Source organism: Engraulis encrasicolus, unplaced genomic scaffold (assembly GCF_034702125.1).
Source record: "Engraulis encrasicolus isolate BLACKSEA-1 unplaced genomic scaffold, IST_EnEncr_1.0 scaffold_52_np1212, whole genome shotgun sequence".
NCBI classification, from domain to species: domain Eukaryota; kingdom Metazoa; phylum Chordata; class Actinopteri; order Clupeiformes; family Engraulidae; genus Engraulis; species Engraulis encrasicolus.
In genome coordinates, this window is record NW_026945841.1 from 327,501 (window position 1) to 347,364 (window position 19,864).

Here is a 19,864-nt window from a genome sequence, read left to right on the forward strand (position 1 = left end):
GTTTTCGGTGCGGTTTGTGCCATCCCTAGTTNTAGCCCCTATGCGCTAATCTTTTAGCCATGTTCCAACACTCATGTAGCCACCCTCTAGCCCAGGGGTAGGGGTGGGCGGTATGGCCAAAAATGTATACCTCTGTATAATTTTAGCCACGGTATATATCACGGTATTGTACATTTGTGTATAAAATGTTAAAATTAAGCGTTTTGTGGCAAAATGACCAAAACACCATTTTTTGCATTTTATTTTTTGGAAATGACTGGTCAGACATTGTTTTATCTATGTGGGAATTCTTGTCATTCAAATAATTTGAAAACATATTTTTTAACTTTTAATCTATAACTATAACTCTACATCTATTGCGGTAGACGGTATGAGACAAAATCTCTATCATTGAGGAAAAAATACTGCACACAATATTATTACTGCCCACCCCTACCCAGGGGTCCCCAAACTAAGGTCTGGGGTCCGGATGCAGCCCGCCACGCCCCTTTGACCGGCCCTCCACTTCTCTGCACCTCACCATTTGAACTGGCCCAAAGAACCAATCCTCACAGAAAAAAGTAATGATAAAATATATATTTTTAAATATTTTATTTTGTTTATCAACAGGCCTTCCTACAGTTTCATTTTCACTAACCTAGTGTGAATCACCAGAAGTTTCTTGTCTTGATAGTTTCTCATCTCACTGTAATATAAACAGGCCTACCATTTCTATTGTATCACTCATAAACTGTCAATTACCATATTTTTCCAACCTTTCCTCGGTATTTGTACATGGTTATTAGAAATGAAAAAAGGAATACCTGTGGTATTTCAAATTGAAAAAAACATGTGAAGTACTCACTTCTTTTGCAAATCACTTGTAATGATTAACTATTTTGTGCTAGAAATTATGGTTATAACAGGCAGTGGCCTAGTATAAAGCCCACATGATTGATCCCGGCCCCTGATCACAGTCAGGAACGATAATGTGGCCCCCAGAGAAAAAAGTTTGGGGACCCCTGATCTAGCCAATTGTTTGGCGGCTTGATGTTGTTGGGAAGGCAAAGTGAGCATCTTTCCAAATTACTTTCCTTACTGATTTTATAATGTTTATTTTTATGCCTTTATTTGACAGGACAGTCGAAGATGGTGACAGGAAGTGAATGGGACAGAGAGACAGGGGAGGATCGGGAAATGACCCCGACCGGACTCGAACCGGGGTGCCCGTGGGTGGGCATGCAAGCCCAGGTGTGGGGGGCTAGCCCCCCCAAATGACTTTCCTTACTGGTTTGATCAAAACAGCCGCAAAACAAACTTTGCAAAGATTTTGCTAAAAACGTCATGCACTGCAATTCAAAATGTCACGCCTATTGTGCAACCCTTTAACATGAATCGAATTTGCAAGAAATGTGAAAGCAAGTCATGGTAGTGCAAAGGAACAATACTGCAAGAGCAGAGTGGGATTTTGCAAAGGGCATTTGATGCACCCTTAAACACACACACACACACACACACACACACACACACACACACACCACACACACACACACACACACACACACACACACACACACACAACACACACACACACACACACACACACACACACACACACACACTCACTCTCACACACACACACACACACACACACACACACACACACACACCTGTTTGATGGCTTCCACGATGGTGACGGTCTTCCCGGTTCCGGGGGGTCCAAAGAGCAGGTAGGGGGCGGTGCGGGACACTCCTGCCACCATGTTCTGGACCGCACAGTACTGCTCTGGGTTCTTCTCCAGCTTAGAGTCAAACAACCTACACACACACACACACACACACACACACACACACACACACACACACATACACACACACACACACACTACAGATATGAGAACCAAGTTTTCCCAAATGAGGAGAAATAGAAATCCACTTCAAATGACAAAATGTGCACAGTGTAATATTTTCAGTAGTTTCATTAGTAGAATTCATGCTGCCCATTCACAAACGTTACCTTCTTCAAAAAATACTTACCACCACCACCATCAAATTCTAAGCATTCATTATGACAGGGAAAATTGCACTTTTCATACATGAAAAGATGGATCCTCTTCACATCCGCCATTTTGAATTTCCTCAAATGGTCATTTGTAGTTGCACAACTTACTGTACTTTGATCATACTAGTAAATATTAGTTTATAATTTTGAAAATATTCATTCAAAGATCAAACTTGGCAATTGGCAGCACAGATTCAACTAGAAAAGTGCTCAGAGAGCCAGAATTAAAATATAGGCAAAAAGAATCAGTTTGCAAACATAGGCTATCGATATGTCCCTGCCGTCAAATTTTCAAAATGAATACTGTTCCAGTTATAGTAATGTCACTTATCAGTCATGTTCTCTGGGTGGATGAGAAGAAAGTGAAAGTTCTTTAGCTTTAACATGACGTCATTAGATTTCTAAACTTGACGTTTTTAGATGCAATTTCCTGCATTCTAATCAATTTTAGGGGGAGGAATGACAAATCGCACCTGACTCCTTCAGACTTTCTATACAAGCGCTGGCTGCCATTAATTGTGGCAGGTAAACATGTCATCTTTTCTATATTTACCCCGATAGACATGTAGTGGGTGGCCAAAACCGGGACATATTTGTGTCCCGACAGAGTTTGCTTGGGACCTCGGACACACAACTCCAAACCGGGATGCTAATTAAATAACATTTCATTCAGTTTACTGGTTACTATGGAAGCTAGGAATTACCCTATCTGAAATGAAACTCATGTTGTCAAAAGGAAAAGAGTTAACAATGTACGTACATTAAGAGGCTTGGTATGTTCACAAGTGAGTTCATATTGAAGCACATAGTTTCAGATATTCAACCAACAACCGCTTGGATGCTGTGCATTATTCACGGTGGCTTAGGGGACCCTCAACACTTTTGGATCTGACGGCTTTATTGTGTAGTCATTAGAATTTAACTTGTTGTTGTACGAGTTAACACTTCAGAGGAACCATTCCAGTTTCCAAATGAATGTTCATTAAACATGCAGAGTATATCTGCCCTTGCTGAATTTGTTTTCATCGTGCACACCCTCTTGTGGTAGCAGAGGGTGAAGCAGCAGTGAACGAACTAACAATCACAAACTCACAACACACTCAAGCGAGCACATAACCTCCTTGGCGGAGGCAATAAACAGCATAGTTGCAATACCAACTCTGGCTACCATCCTACACAGTGCACCTTTAATTGTCACATTGGCTTCATTCAAGAATTCAGTTGCATGTTGATTTTTGCGTCTGCCCCTTTTCATGTTACCTATTTGTAACATATTGGGGGCTCGTCCGGGATAGCTTTATTTTCCCAGACCTTTCGTAGTTTTGTATTATGGGTTTGATATCGGCTATGTTTTTCCCCTTTTTGTCCGTGTGGTGTCCTGACCTGGTGAACTGTGACTCCATGGGGACGAGGAGGTCTTTGAGGAGGTGCGTGTGTGTGTGTGCCTGTGTGTGTGTGCGTGTGTGTGTGTGTGTGTGTGTGTGTGTGTGTGTGTGTGTGTGTGTGTGTGTGTGTGTGTGTGTGTGTGTGTGTGTGTGTGTGTGTGTGTGTGTGTGTTTGTATCCTAACCTGGGTTTGGGCAGCTCTGCAGGGCTGGTGACCTTTGACCCTGAGGGGAAGAGGAGGTCTTTGAGGTCATGTGTGTGCGCCAGCTCCACCGCCCTCATCTGCAGCCGCACCGGCAGACGGTTCACCGTGAACACCACATCAAACAACATCCCATCAATGAAGCCGGACATCAGCCTGACATGATCACACACATGCACACACACACACACACACATACACAATCATGCATGTATTTAGTTTAGTCATTTGACAACGCGGGTTTCATGCATAATCAAGAGTGCATACAACCCTCAGACTCATGGCTGGAGTCTGAATGACATTGAGGCCTCCTGAAATTAACCGAAGTAACTGCTGCATCTGCTTACCGATAGTTACTTCTCTGTCTCTACAACTCTTACTTTCTGGTATTTTGACTATTTTCAACTTTCTGCAAATAAATGCGCTACATGACAATATTTTAATTCGAAATTCGGAAGAAATGTTGTCAGTAGTTTATAGAATGAAACAACAATGTTCCTTTTACTCAAACATGTGCTTATAAGTAGTAAAACCAGAAAAAAACTCACAATGTCGAAGTGGTCGCTTATTTTTTTCTCCGCAGCTGTATATGATAATACATTCAAAATAAAATGCTTTCCTCAATATGGATCTTCTGATACTTACTTCTGTCCAAAGCCCAGTTTGACTTGTTCACACTCCACGCGGTGCACGTAGCCCTTGTACTTGGTCGCTGCGTCCCCTAGGTGGTGCTCTTTAGACTTGCTGACCAGCAGGTGATCCCCCCTCAACACAGACGGACGATTCTCAGCCACACCCGGCACCTGTGGACACACACACACACACACACACACATGCACACACACACACACACACACACACATGCATGTATGCGCACACACACACACACACACACACACACACACACACAGAAGCATGCATACATACACACACACACACACACACACACACACACACACACACACACACACACACACACACACACACACACACACACACACACACACACGCAAGCACACACACACGTAAGCACATGCGTGTACACATACACAAACACACCAGCACACACACACATACGTACGCACATGCGTGTACACATAGTCACGCACACACACACACACACACACACACACACACACACAACTTGTGAGTATGCAGTTTCTTGTTGATGGTCTCCTGCATGATGTAGGCTCTGAGATCACAAGCAGAGTGTGACTTACCTGGAGAGACACACACACACAAACGGGTCAAAGTGAAATTGTCCTTCAGTGTAACGAATACCTTCTGCTGACTGTAACTGTAAAAAACATGATTTTTTAATTGATTGAAGTGAATGGAAGACAGCCGAGGCTTTCATAAATTCACTGGAAAAAACAAATAAATAAAAAGAGTCATGTTTTTGCAGTTACAGTAAGAGTTACAGTTACACTGAAGGACAATTTCATTTTGGACGTCTTTGACCCAAATACACATCCATTCACACACACCTTGAGTGTGAGTAGCCTCTTGTTTGTAGCGTCTTTGGTCATTTTGGCGGCCTCCATGTCGTAAGCTCTAATGTCCACCTGCATCTGAGTTTCCTCCAGCTGAATCAGCAGCTGAAATCTCTTACAGTAGTTCTCAAAACTCAACGGGGACTCCAGGAGAGCTCTGAAACACACACGCACACATGCACGCACGCACGCACGCACGCACGCACACACACACACAAACAACCAAATATACAAGATGTCATTACACGCATGCAGATATTTTAAAATTAGTATTTTTTTAATCTGTTTACATGAAAAGACATGGATTAAAGTAAAAAAAAAAAACTAAATGGGATATTTTTTTAATTGGAATTTTGAAGAGCACATTCTAAAAACTCAGTTCACATGGTTAACGCAAGGCCAAAACCAATGCATTTAAAAAATATTGATAAATGTGCAATCAGCTTCATAGACCGACCCATAGACCATGTTACTTACTTTAGTTCGAGTGCCTTGTGAACAGATTCACATGGCTGATGCTTCATGAAGTTGATGAGGTCGTTGATGTAATCGGGAATGTCGTACCCCTTCAGCTCCACAACCCATTCCAGACTCTGCACCACCTGGCTATGAGATGAGACACAGTTTATATTATACACCTGGTGTAGTATACACAGTTTATATTATACACCTGGTGCAGTATAGAGACACAGTTTATATTATACACCTGGTGTAGTATAGAGACACAGTTTATATTATACACCTGGTGTAGTATAGAGACACAGTTTATATTATACACCTGGTGTAGTATAGAGACACAGTTTATATTATACACCTGGTGTAGTATACACAGTTTATATTATACACCTGGTGTAGTATAGAGACACAGTTTATATTATACACCTGGTGTAGTATAGAGACACAGTTTATATTATACACCTGGCTATGAGATGAGACACAGTTTATATTATACACCTGGTGTAGTATAGAGACACAGTTTATATTATACACCTGGTGTAGTATAGAGACACAGTTTATATTATACACCTGGTGTAGTATAGAGACACAGTTTATATTATACACCTGGTGTAGTATACACAGTTTATATTATACACCTGGTGTAGTATAGAGACACAGTTTATATTATACACCTGGTGTAGTATACACAGTTTATATTATACACCTGGTGTAGTATACCGGTGTTTACACGATGATGGGACAATGACGTACGCAGAGGCATTTCATGAACCCAAAGTGTACAGTAGGTTTGCCTGATAATCATCGAATTTCAAATCTCGTACAGAGATGTTGGTCTGACCAAGAAGATAACGGCATGGTTAACCCGGATCCATCAGTTTCCTTGTTCGAGGCCAGAAAAAGCTGTGCCGAAGATAAACTAAACCTTTTCTAAGTCCCAATAGAACATCTCCGCTTCAAGGTGGGGTTGCAGGTATGACATCACGTTGGGGGAACTCCCCCAGGATTCTAAGGTTCTACATAGACTCCTATGAGCCTGCGGAACCCCATTTTCTTAAAACGGTTAACCTGCAGCCCCACCTGCACAAAGTTGATTGCTTATCGACAAAGCGGATGGAGTTCCCGATTTTTCCGGAGCTCAGAAACGATATCTGTATTGCTCAGGGCCTGACTAGAAGCAACGCCACAGGTGTTGCATCACTAGGAGGGAGTACCCTGACTACAGTAGGCATGACTACACACCTGTCGGGGCGCAATCCATCCTCACACACACACACACAAACACACACACACACACACACACACAGACACACACACACACACACACACACACACACACACAGGGTACAGTAGATGTCCCTGCTCACCTGTCGGGGCGCAGTCCGTCCTCCACCCTGGAGCAGGTGCTCTGTATCAGCTGTACCGTGCGCGGCCTGAAGGGGGCGGTGGGGGCCAAGGCGTCCAGCAGGGGGGAGGAGTGAAGACCCTCTACCAGCCGCACCAGGTGGAAGGGCTGGCCCAACGCACCTGTAGCCGAGCCAGGAAAGCCGACAGGGGGATTAAGGGGTCAGTTGTCCTGGGCCCATTGAGAAAGGGGGCCCAACATTGGGTCCTCATTACATTACATGTGTTGGTTAGGGGACCCTTTCAAATTAATTTGTCCTGGGCCCAGCAAAAGCTGTCAGAGGCACTGCCTGTACCAGAACCCAAGCCACTGCAGAACTAGAGCCACCATTTCAGATGCTAACCACTTCAGACAATTTTGAAAAAACTCCTGCACACTGACCATTTCGCTGTTTTTCTTTAATACACACCGTTTTGGTACCGAGTGCTGAGTGACCCATGAGCCATCTACCAGCCACACCAGGTGGAAGGGCTGGCCCAACCTGGACCTGTACCCGAGCCAGAACCAGAGCCAGTATTTGAGATGTTAAAGTGCAGGAAAAGGTCAAGACAGGTACTGCAACTATGCTACTCATTGAAACTGTGCTGCCTACTGCTAGTATGGCCTATGTACAGTCATTTTTGCAGCTAAAAATGGCTATTTTTGGAAATTCAAAATGGCGGACCATGGAGAAGATCCCCCTTTTCATGTATGAACAGTGCAATTTTTCCAGTCATAATGAATACTTAGAATTTGAGGCTGGTGGAAAGTTCATGAAAAATGTAACATTAGTGAACGGGCAGCATGAATTCTGGAAATAAACAACTAAAAATCTTACACAGTGTCCCTTTAAAGTGCATATCTCACATTATTTCCTATTCCAAATAGTGTAATTACGTGATTGCAGTGATAGTTTTAGCCTTTCAACAATTATCCATTATTGTTTTTCGTGCAAAAGGGAATCGGAAAATGAAATATAATGTGAAAAAGTATGTATTTTCAGTAGCATGCTAAGAAGAATTCTAATCTATTGTGTGAAATGGAATTAGGTAATAAAATGGTTTACTAGTCCAGGGGTTTTAAAAAANTGAATAAATTGAATAACTTAAATTGCCAAAATAAACCAAAAAATAGACTTACAAATCCCAGTGCAATAATTTCTATATTTCCAATGTTGATATGTGTATTGCTTTCTGTAGTACTTGAATGGGTTTAGGAATGCATGAACTTAATCAAGTTGTAAAATCGGGTGCACAGAAAAAATAGTGTGGCACGGCCCATGTCAGGGGGGGGGGGGAGGGGGCGTTGTCATGGTGAAGTTTGGGAAACACTGTACTAGTCCATGTTGAAGGATGGCTTACCTGAGCCACTGGCGGAGTTCCGGAACTCAAACACCACGCTGGCCCGGTACAGCCCCACCTGGCGACTCTGGAACTTCAGGGTCACCTCGTACTGGTCACCTGCAAGAAGAGGAGGTACAGGTGAGGGTGACAATACACCTGGGAGGAGGACAGGTGAGGGTTACAACACACCTGGGAGAGGAGGAGGTACAGGTGAGGATTACAACACACTTGCGAGAAGAGGAGGACAGGTGAGGATTACAACACACTTGCGAGAAGAGGAGGACAGGTGAGGATTACAACACACTTGCGAGAAGAGGAGGTACAGGTGAGGGTGACAACACACCTGAGAAGAGGAGGACAGGTGAGGATTACAACACACTTGCGAGAAGAGGAGGACAGGTGAGGATTACAATACACTTGCGAGAAGAGGAGGACAGGTCAGGATTACAATACACCTGGGAGAGGAGGAGGTACAGGTGAGGGTGACAACACACCTGGAGGAGGACAGGTGAGCATTACACACCTGGGAGAGGAGGTACAGGTGAGGCTTACAACACACCTGGGAGAGGAGGAGGTACAGGTGAGAGTTACACCTGGGAGAGGAGGACAGGTGAGGGTTACAATACACCTGGGAGAGGAGGAGGTACAGGTGAGGATTACAACACACTTGCGAGAAGAGGAGGACAGGTGAGGGTGACAACACACCTGGAGGAGGACAGGTGAGGGTTACAACACACCTGGGAGAGGAGGAGGTACAGGTGAGGATTACAACACATCTGGGAGAGGAGGAAAGGTGAGCATTACACACATGGGAAAAAATGGACAGGTGTGCCTGTTTCTATTTGCCGCGAGTACCAACGCCGATTGATGCTAGAAGCATTAACGACGTCATTGAAACCATCAAGTATGTGGTCATACTGTATGTGGCCTTACCTGGTTGCAAGTGTAGTGGGCCGGCTCATGTCTTACCTGGTTGCAGGTGTAGTGGGCGGGCTAATGTCTCACCTGGTTGGAGGTGTCGTGGGTAGGTTAATGTCTTACCTGGTTGGAGGTGTAGTGGGCTGGCTAATGGCTTACCTGGCTGCAGGTGTAGTGGGCGGGCTAATGTCTTACCTGGTTGGAGGTGTAGTGGACTGGCGCGGGTGACTGTAGGTCAGTGATTCAGATCGAGGACCCCTTAGTCCCCCCCAAAATGTTCAGGGACCACCTGTCAACTAAATTAACAGTTGAGGGGTTCTTATTTGAAACTGCTAATTTCAATGCAGATCACTTGTTTTTTACTCACATGTATTATTGTGATGTGAATAAGACCTCAGTTATGTTTATCTCTGTTATAATGTTACAAATATAGCCTACTGCTAGCCTGTCTTGGATAATTAGAAATCCCCGTACGGACCACCTGAGCTGTGTCGCGGACCACTAGTGGTCCCCGGACCACACTTTGAGAATCACTGCTGTAGGTTAATGTCTTACCTGTTTGCAGGTGTTGTGGGGGGGCTCATATATTACCTGTTTGCAGGTGTAGTGTTGTAGGCTCATGTCTTACCTGGTTGCAGGTGTAGTGGGCTCGCACGGGTGACTATAGAAGCAGGCTAATGACTTACCTGGTTGGAGGTGTAGTGTTGCAGGTTAATGTCTTACCTGGTTGCAGGTGTAGTGGACTGGCGCGGGTGACTATAGAAGCAGGCTAATGTCTTACCTGGTTGGAGGTGTAGTGGACTGGCTCATGTCTTACCTGGCTGCAGGTGTAGTGGGCGGGCTAATGTCTCACCTGGTTGGAGGTGCAGTGGGCTGGTGCGGGTGACTATAGAAGCAGGCTAATGTCTCACCTGGTTGCAGGTGTTATGGGCGGGCTCATGTCTTACCTGGTTGGAGGTGTAGTGGGCTGGCGCGGGTGACTCGGTGCTCGTCCTCCAGGTAGAAGTGGGGTATCCAGTGCAGTAGGGAGTAGTAGGTGAAGACGACCGTCCCCTCGCCGGCGTTCTCCACCCGCAGCTGCACCGCACACACCTCGCCGCCCTGCACTCGCACGCAGATACGGCCGCCCTCACACACCACCTGGTCACACGTGATGCGCACTCCCCCACGCTCACCCAGGAACTCTGAACTGCAACACACACACACACACACACACATTTCATTATAGTGGGTGGAGTTCCCAATTTCTCCGGACCTCAGAAACCAGCCAAAGATAGCGCGCTACTTTGCCATTCATTTGAATGGGACACCTCGCCGCCCTGCACTCGCACGCAGATACGGCCGCCCTCACACGCCACCTGGTCACACGTGATGCGCACACCCCCACGCTCGCCCAGGAACTCTGAACTGCAACACACAACACATTTCATTACTATTACATTATTAAATTAGACATTGTATGCTAAAAAAAATCAACTGTTCACTGGGGAATGTTGATCATGGAGGAGTGCTGCTTCACTTTTGTCTCTTTAGCAGGTGCTCTTTGGCTCAAGGAGATAAAGTTTCTTAAATTATGGTCAGACTTAGCTCCAGTTGTGGCTGTTGATAAGGTCTACCAAAGATTCCAAGGCACACTGCTGGTGAAGTTAAAAAGCCTTTAATTAAACGGGCTGACGCGTTGCGACTACTGTCTATTAAATTACATTGATTACACTTAGCTGAGGCTTTCATCCAAAGCGACTTGTGATATTACAGGGTATTGGTTACAGTCCCTGGAGCAGTGTGGGGATAGGTGCCTTGCTCAAGGGTATTGGTTACAGTCCCTAGAGCAGTGTGGGGATAGGTGCCCTTGCTCAAGGGTATTGGTTACAGTCCCTAGAGCGGTGTGGGGATAGGTGCCTTGCTCAAGGACACTTCGGTCATGGAGGGAAGGGATTGGTAAGGGTGGGGGTTGATCTACATTTCAACTCTCTAACCATTACACCACAGCTGTCACATTACACCACGGCCGACCACAATACATTACATCATGGTAACTAGCTATAGTAAAAATAACTCACTACAGAACTAAAAGTAGTAAAAATAACTAACTACGGAATTAACTGTAATAAAAGATAGAGCCCCAGCCTTAATATAATATAATATAATGTAATATTCTAATTATAATATAATAGTACTCAAAGTAACGTCCCTGTGCACAACCACTGTCCAGGTGCTGGTGATGTGCAGTAAGAGTAATCCAAGTAAATGAAGGATGAATCACCGCACACTGGTATTCTTTGCTGGTAGTTTATTTGGTGAAGTTGTTATTGTCTTCATCTCTGGGTGGAGTATGAGGAGTATTATATTACATTGCACTTGGCTGACGCTTTTTAAATCCAAAGCGACTTACAGTTACTTAGTTCAGGGTATTGGTTACAGTCCCTGGAGCAACGTGGGGATAGTTGTCTCGCTCTCAAGGGCGCTTCAGCCATGGGTGGAGGTGTAGGGAGAGGTAAGGGCAGGGTATACAAATATTACAGGTTATTGGTTACAGTCCCTGGAGCAATGTGGGGTTAAGGTGACTCGAGGGCAATTCAGCATGCAAATACAGGATATTACTGTCATATACAAATACTGGTAATTACTGTAAAGAACAGGGATGCTAGTTGTGTGTGTGTGTGTGTGTGTGTGTGTGTGTGTGTGTGTGTGTGTGTGTGTGTGTGTGTGTGTGTGTGTGTGTGTGTGTGTGTGTGTGTGTGTGTGTGTGTGTGTGTGTGTGTGTGTGTGAAGTGCCAGTGAAAAGAGGATGCTGTTATAATAATATGTTTGCATAACCTCCTGCCCCACACATACAGAGGCAACCTTTGAAACCAGCACACACGCACGCACGCACGCACGCACGCACGCACGCACGCACACACACACACACACACCAACCTGTTTGCTGTCGACCTGTACACACACACCTGCCTTTGAAACTAGCACACACACATGCACACACACACTCCTCTCTAAAACTGGGTTCACACTCATGCCATTGACACTAACACACACACACACACACACACACACACACACACACACACACACACACACACACACACACACACACACACACACACACACACACACACACACACACACACACACACACACACACAGCTCCCCTCTGCAGTGTTGAAACCAGCTCCTGTCTGGATTGTGACCTAGCACTGGGCTCATACATGCATTTGCCAAAGCACGCCACCCGGTCATTGTGTTTGAAGGGGGTGAGGCTGCTAAAGATCACATGGCTGTAGGGCAGTGATTTTCAACCTATGGGCCGGGGCCCACTGGTGGGCCATGAAGGTATTCCAAGTGGGCCTTGAAATCATTTTCTAAAAATTATAATCATATTTTGGTGTGTGTTGCTGTTGATTTATTTGAGTTTTATTCTTAATTGGGTCAGAGGTGGGCCCCGAACATTTGTGACAATTTCAAGTGGGCCACAAGTTGAAACAGGTTGGGAACCCCTGCCATAGGGGAAGTACAGTAAAGTGCAGTATAGTACAATTAAGTACAGGAAAGTACAGTAAAGTACAGTCAAGTGCAGTAAAGTACAGTAAAGAACTGTAGCGCCGAGCCCCACTCGAGTGCACTGTGTGCTTCCCCATATGATTTACTCTCTGACTGTGTCAGTATGTGTGTGAATGTGTTTGTATCTGTGTGTGTGAATGTATGTGCATCGGTAACACTTTACTTTACGGATCGCAAATAAGGTGGTAATTTCATGTTAATTTCATAGTTATTTCAGGGTAATAACTGTTTGTTTTTAGTAACAACAGCAAAATAACCATACAGTTTCTAGTGCATTGTGGTGACACGCAGCATGGTGACAGTTTGTTGACACACACAGACACACACACACACACACACACACACACACACACAGACACACACACGTCACACACACACACACACACACACACACACACACACACACACACACACACACACACACACACACACACACACACACACACACACACACACACACACACACATTTATTATCCTGAAATAACTATGAAATAACTAAAATTAACACGAAATAACCCCCTTATTAGGGATCCGTAAAGTTAAGTCTTACTTGTGTATCTGTGTGTGAATGTGTGTGTTAATGTGTGTGAATGTGTTTGTATCTGTGTGTGAATGTGTGTGAATGTGTTTGTATCTGTGTCCATATGTGTGTGAATGTGTGTGAATGTGTTTGTATCTGTGTCCATATGTGTGTGAATGTGTGTGTATATGTGTGTTAATGTGTGTGAATGTGTGTGTATCTGTGTGTTAATGTGTGTGAATGTGTTTGTATCTGTGTGTTAATGTGTGTGAATGTGTTTGTATCTGTGTGTTAATGTGTGTGAATGTGTGTGTATCTGTGTGTTAGTGTGTGTAAATGTGTTTGCATCTGTGTCCATATGTGTGTGTGAATGTGTGTGTATCTGTGTGTTAATGTGTGTGAATGTGTGTGTATCTGTGTGTGAATGTGTGTGAATATGTTTGTATCTGTGTCCATATGTGTGTGAATGTGTGTATGTGTATCTGTGCTCGTGAATGTTGTTTCACACTCCCTTGTGTGTCTTCTAGAATTCTTTGAGTGTGCCAATCAGTTTTGGGATGTGTTTTGATTTGGGGCAAGGTGGCCGGGCGGGAAAAATTAAGGGATTAGATAGGACGGGTATTGATAAGGGGTGGGGTTATTGATAAGGGTTCGAAGACGTTAATTATTTTGTAGTCAGAGCTGAGGAGAATTAAACAAAGAGCAGACGTGTCATGATAGTGTGAGGTGTGAATTTATTGGGTCTAGTGATAAGTGTAGTGTTTGTTGTTTTTCTTGAGGGACAACTCCTTATGCCCGCATTAGAGTTTGAGAGGGCAGGAAATAAAAGAAGATAAATTGTATTCGCTGCCACCGTCATCCTTGTGAAGTGGCTACCGCTCTGCGATACAGAACAGCAAAGTGCAGTAAAGTACAATAAAGTGCAGTAAAGTACAGTAAAGTGCAGCACAATCCTTCAAAAGCTTCAACATTTCTCAGTTTCTTGACGGTGGTGTGTATTTCAACACCATTTATGCAGAGATACAGAGTCCGGCAGCACATGAGGTCAGCATGAGGTGAGCTCATTTCAAAGATATATTTTATTTTATTTCATTTATTTATTCAATGTTATTTATTTTTATCTCATTATTATATTATCTATATTATTTATATTATTTATTATTTATACTGATTATTATAAGACAGCATTATTAACACTAGAACTACCACGGAGGGGTCAATTGACCTTTTTACCTAAAAGCCCCACAAGGGGGTCATTTGACCCTTTGGACCCCCTGCGGACACTCCTTTTGTTGTGGAAATGTGGCTGTTAGCAGCTCACAGCTGTCACTTGAGACACAGAGTGTGTGTGTGTGTGGATCATTTCCAATGCCTGTTGAGTGCTGTATCTCTGCATCTTCGTTCCTTGGAGAGGAGCTTCTTTCACCACAACATTTTGAGGGAAATTAAGCAGTAGTCCACATGCACTGGTATTTATCCATCTAACAATTGCCAGGTTGCATTCACATGAGTCGTTATGGTCACATGGCATGGGAGATTCACACGTTACAGTTTTTCGATTGGTTTGGCTAATTTCTCGAAACTGAGATGACATTCTCAAAACAACACGGACAAATCCCCAAACCAACTTGCAATTTCCCAAAACAGAATGGCATTTTTCATTGCTTTCATCAGATATCAAATGCTTTGTACATGTCTCAAATGTTTAGTACATCTCTGCAGATGGATATGTACAAATACCCTTCAGTTGACACATTCAGCATACATTCAGCACATTTTCCAAATAAATTCACCTTGCTTATCTAAACGAATTAGACAATTCTCAGTCTAATGGTTGCCCTCTCCAAAACACGTCAGCATTATTTCATTGTGTAAGTCATCATAGTGGTCTACGTAGTTCCCAAAACTGTCAAGGACATCATATTTTAAGAATTTCATTACATAGTAAATTCATGACAGTGTTCAACAGGTCAGATGGTATTGTAACTTTACTAGTAAGTAGAAAATAATTTTACAACCGTGTATACTACAGTTTCCATGTTATTTGGCTAATTTCATGACATTTTTTCAAACGACATTCTGTTTTGAACAATTGCTAGTTGCTTTGGCATTTGTCCATGTTATCTCTGTTTTGAGAAATGAGCCAAACCCATGAGAAACCTGTGATATATGGGCATTACTTTCTGTATATGAATTTACAGTAAAGAAAGTTACTGATAAATGTCCTTGGTAAACTATCTGTGTTGTCAAACTTCAATAGTTTCACTCACTTTTCATTTTTATACATAGTCGAAATCTGTTAGCTGAACGTAGATAAAACACCTAACCATTTTGACTGGCAGTGCTTACACAATGGCAAAGGGACAATGTATTTTGAGGGTACTGATGATATATGTGGGGAAGAAATTTAGTTTTGACACATGGGTAAACTGTTTTTGTGGTGATATGAGCGAGTGATGAGGATCCATGTAGTTATGCTGAACCATCCAGTTTATTTTGACAGAAGGACTAAATGAATGCAAATGAGCCAAAGCAATTGAGAAGGATCTATGCCATCTTGATGGTACTGACTATTTATGTGGCAGAAGGTTTAGTGCTGATCCAAGAATGAGGTGTTTTGGGAGGTATATGACATTTTGCTAGTTATCTGAACTGTTGTGCAGAAGTGTAAGAATGTTTGTCCAAATGACCCAATGGTTATAGGAATGTCATCTCAGTTTCAAGAAATGAGCCAAAACAATCAAGAAAAACTGTAATTCAACCATTATCTGGTTGCAGTCATATGATTCGTCATGATCACATGGGACATTCACACGTTCGTTCATTGATGACTTATATGAAGAAAATGTGCTGACATGTTTTCAGGACAACTATTACACTGAAAATCAACCAATTGGGATAGATCAGCAATGTACATTCAGTTGAAAATTCTACTAAATGTAAGCTGATTGTGTTAACTGTAGGATACTTGTACATAACCATTTGCAAGGATGTACTAAATGATTGAGACATGTACAAAAGCATTTGAAATTTGATGAAAGCAATGATAAATGCCATTCTGTTGTGAGGAACTGCAAATTAGTTTTGGGATTTGTCCATGTTTTGAGAATGACATCTCAGTTTCAAGAAATGAGCCAAACCAATGGAGAAAAACGGTAACAAACTGTCCGCCAAACTGTGCTATCTGTCTTTATTGCTGATATCTTCATGCAAGTTGCTATTTACCTGTGGTGACTGATTTTGGAGGCTGATAGCCCTTGGGAAGAAGCTGTCTGTCCCTCTGTCTTGGCTGTTAGCACTGTAAGGTGTGACCCCCTCACCCCTCACCCCACACACGGCCCCTAATAGCCTCATTACCATAACAAAATGAGTGATTAGTGTATTAGGTAAAAGCCACCGGGTCAAATGACCCCTCTCTGGTACTTCTAGGTAGGCAGAAAAATCCTGGTAGTTCTAGTGTTAAAACTGTAACTGGTACAATGTCATCTGATATGTCTATAACAAATGCAAACATTAAAGTATTTATTTCAAGGACATTAACAGAGAAAGACAATAGAAATACTTGATCTTTTAATATTTTTGAAAATGGTTATAGAGAGTTTTCAGAGGAAGAAAAAAGCTCTTCTACTGTAGAGTAAATGGGTATCAGTGCAATGCAGTAAATGTGAAAGCCCCTTGGGAAACTCCAACTACAGCACTCCACAGCACACAAGTGAACACTGCACACTGCACACAACGGAATTGCATTTATGCCTCACCCATGCAAGGGGCAGCTCTCAATGGCGCCCCTAGGGAGCAGTGCGGCAGGACCGTACCATGCTCAGGGTACCTCAGTCATGGAGGAGGATTGGGCAGAGCCCTGGTTGATTACTCCCCCCACCAACCTGGCAGGTCAGGAGTCAAACCAGCAACCTTTGGGCTACAAGTCTGACACCCTAAACGCTTACCCATGACTGGCCATAATGGGAATCAGTGCAATGCTTACTTGTCGTTGGTCATCTGCCTGAGGAGGCTGGCCGCCAGTTTCCTGCGCGCCTTGACGCCAGACTGCCCGTCAGGTGGGGCTCCTGGAGCTGCAGCCCCATTGGACGATGGAGCCGAGGAGGCGGGACCATTACGAGGGGGCTGTTGCCATTGGTCCAGCAACCTCACCTATGACAGGAAGACAGAGAGAAGAAGGTAGAGCTGACAACATTGCCTTAGGGTTTGTTAGCGATGAAGCAGTGATGCTTTTGCTAGCGAGTAGCTAGTTTGATGCACTCTGGTTAGAATATTCTAGAAAAAAAGACAAATGTATGCGTGTTATGCATTCTACAATACAAGTACTCATGTGCTTACTTATGACTCTACTCCTGACGCAGTGTAACAGTACGCCTTTATAGCAAAATACATACTTCATCTGAAAGCTTTACTTGCCTATGGGTGGTTGTAAAGGTGCTGAGAAATGTAAAATAAAAGCCAACAACCAAACAGCTATGAACAAATGCAATTAATTGCTGTTGCATACAAAAAGGAATTATAATGACGACCTACAACGGTATGGAGTATGGAGCAGGTAGAGGTTATTCTATGTCATTATAAATTAGCCACATAAAAGACAAGAGCATCAGAGTAACATAGATTAAATAGAATAGAAATAGAATAGAAAGCCTTTATTGTCAATATACAAAGTATACTGAGATTTTAGCTTCCCTACAAAGTGCACAGTCCTTTATAGATGAACATTGTCCAGTAAGTGTGATTTCATTGTTGTAACAGCTTTGTGGAAGAAGCTGTTCTTCATCCTATTGGTTCTGGCTGATAATGCCTTGTAGCGCCTGCCAGAGGGCAACAGTGTGAAGAGATGGAAGCCAGGATGTGTGGGATCTTTAATGATACTCCTGGCTCTACTTACGCAGCGTGAGTTGTAGATGGTGGGTATGTATAGTGTAGGCTAGTTACAACACTAGCACATGACATTACATAGACCAGTTATTCCATTGTACCTATTGAGGTGGCTGGACGTTGTTGTTACTGAAAAAGAAAAACTAAAAACCCCAAAAGAACACCTTGAAACTTGATCCATATATTGGTTGTTTGGTATTGCAGTAATGCTACCAGTGGCTGCCTGGACCAGTGATTCTCAACTGGTGGGTCGGGACCCAGAAGTGGGTCACAGAGGGTTCCTGGGTGGGTCGCGGAGCTGTGATGCAATGCACTAAAAATGACTATGATGTCGAAGACAGAGTGAAACATGGTTAATAGGCCTTTTCCTCTCCACTACTTCATAAGACACATTGTATATCAGCATACAATGCAAATAATAATGCATATTGTGAAATGCATGGTAATATTTTTTATTATCATTGGAAGAATCTGACAGTGCGACACACAGTTTGGGTCACAACGTATTGACCACGGGGAATTGTGGGTCTCAAGACTATTCCAGTTGAGAACCACTGGCCTAGACCAAGCGCAAGGATATGACCGTAATATCCAGTATTTGCATTCAGTAATAACCAGTAATTTGTATGCGTATGACAGTAACATCCGGTATCTGCCCTCAGCACCACTCCCTCTCTCACTGCATGGCTGAGGTGCCCATGAGCACGGCACCTAACACTGCTCCAGGGACTGTAACCAATACCCTGTACCAAAGCACCTAACACTGCTCCAGGGACTGTAACCAACACCCTGTACCAAAGCACCTAACACTGCTCCAGGGACTGTAACCAACACCCTGTACCAAGGCACCTAACCCCACACTGCTCCAGGCACTGTAACCAATACCCTGTACCAAAGCACTTAACACTGCTCCAGGCACTGTAACCAATACCCTGTACCAAGGCACCTAACACTGATACAGGCACTGTAACCAATACCCTGTACCAAAGCACCTAACACTGCTCCAGGCACTGTAACCAATACCCTGTACCAAGGCACCTAACCCCACACTGCTCCAGGCACTGTAACCAATACCCTGTACCAAGGCACCTAACCCCACACTGCTCCAGGCACTGTAACCAATACCCTGTACCAAGGCACCTAACCCCACACTGCTCCAGGCACTGTAACCAACACCATGTACCAAGGCACCTAACACTGCTCCAGGGACTGAAACCAATACCCTGTACCAAGGCACCTAACACTGATACAGGCACTGTAACCAATACCCTGTACCAAGGCACCTAACCCCACACTGCTCCAGGCACTGTAACCAATACCCTGTACCAAAGCACTTAACACTGCTCCAGGCACTGTAACCAATACCCTGTACCAAGGCACCTAACACTGATACAGGCACTGTAACCAACACCATGTACCAAGGCACCTAACACTGCTCCAGGGACTGAAACCAATACCCTGTACTGAATGACTGTAAATCGCTTTGGATTAAAGTGTCAACTAAGTGTGATGTAAGAAAATACTCCTCATGCTCCACTTAGAGATAGAGGCAATCAAAAGATCAAGAGGCTAGATATGGTTAATACAAGCACTGTGCACCTTGCTCAGGTATGCCACAACGTGTGATAGTCAGGTATGCTAGCCAGGCCGCGCCCTCCTAGTGACGCAACAGCTTCAGC

General features: G+C 43.8%; 1 protein-coding gene across 1 annotated transcript in view; it reads right to left on the minus strand.

The window, feature by feature from the left end:
* LOC134444363 (putative helicase mov-10-B.1) overlaps positions 1-19,864 on the minus strand; it is a 48,155-nt gene that overhangs the window by 23,386 nt on the left and 4,905 nt on the right. The window contains exons 3-11 of the mRNA XM_063193700.1: positions 17,287-17,453; positions 10,170-10,411; positions 8,323-8,421; positions 6,945-7,104; positions 5,599-5,727; positions 5,116-5,278; positions 4,274-4,431; positions 3,611-3,784; positions 1,650-1,797 (exon numbers count right to left, since the gene is read on the minus strand). Of these exons, the coding sequence (XP_063049770.1) occupies positions 1,650-1,797; positions 3,611-3,784; positions 4,274-4,431; positions 5,116-5,278; positions 5,599-5,727; positions 6,945-7,104; positions 8,323-8,421; positions 10,170-10,411; positions 17,287-17,453 (1,440 nt within the window). The remainder of the gene's footprint in view (positions 1-1,649; positions 1,798-3,610; positions 3,785-4,273; positions 4,432-5,115; positions 5,279-5,598; positions 5,728-6,944; positions 7,105-8,322; positions 8,422-10,169; positions 10,412-17,286; positions 17,454-19,864) is intronic.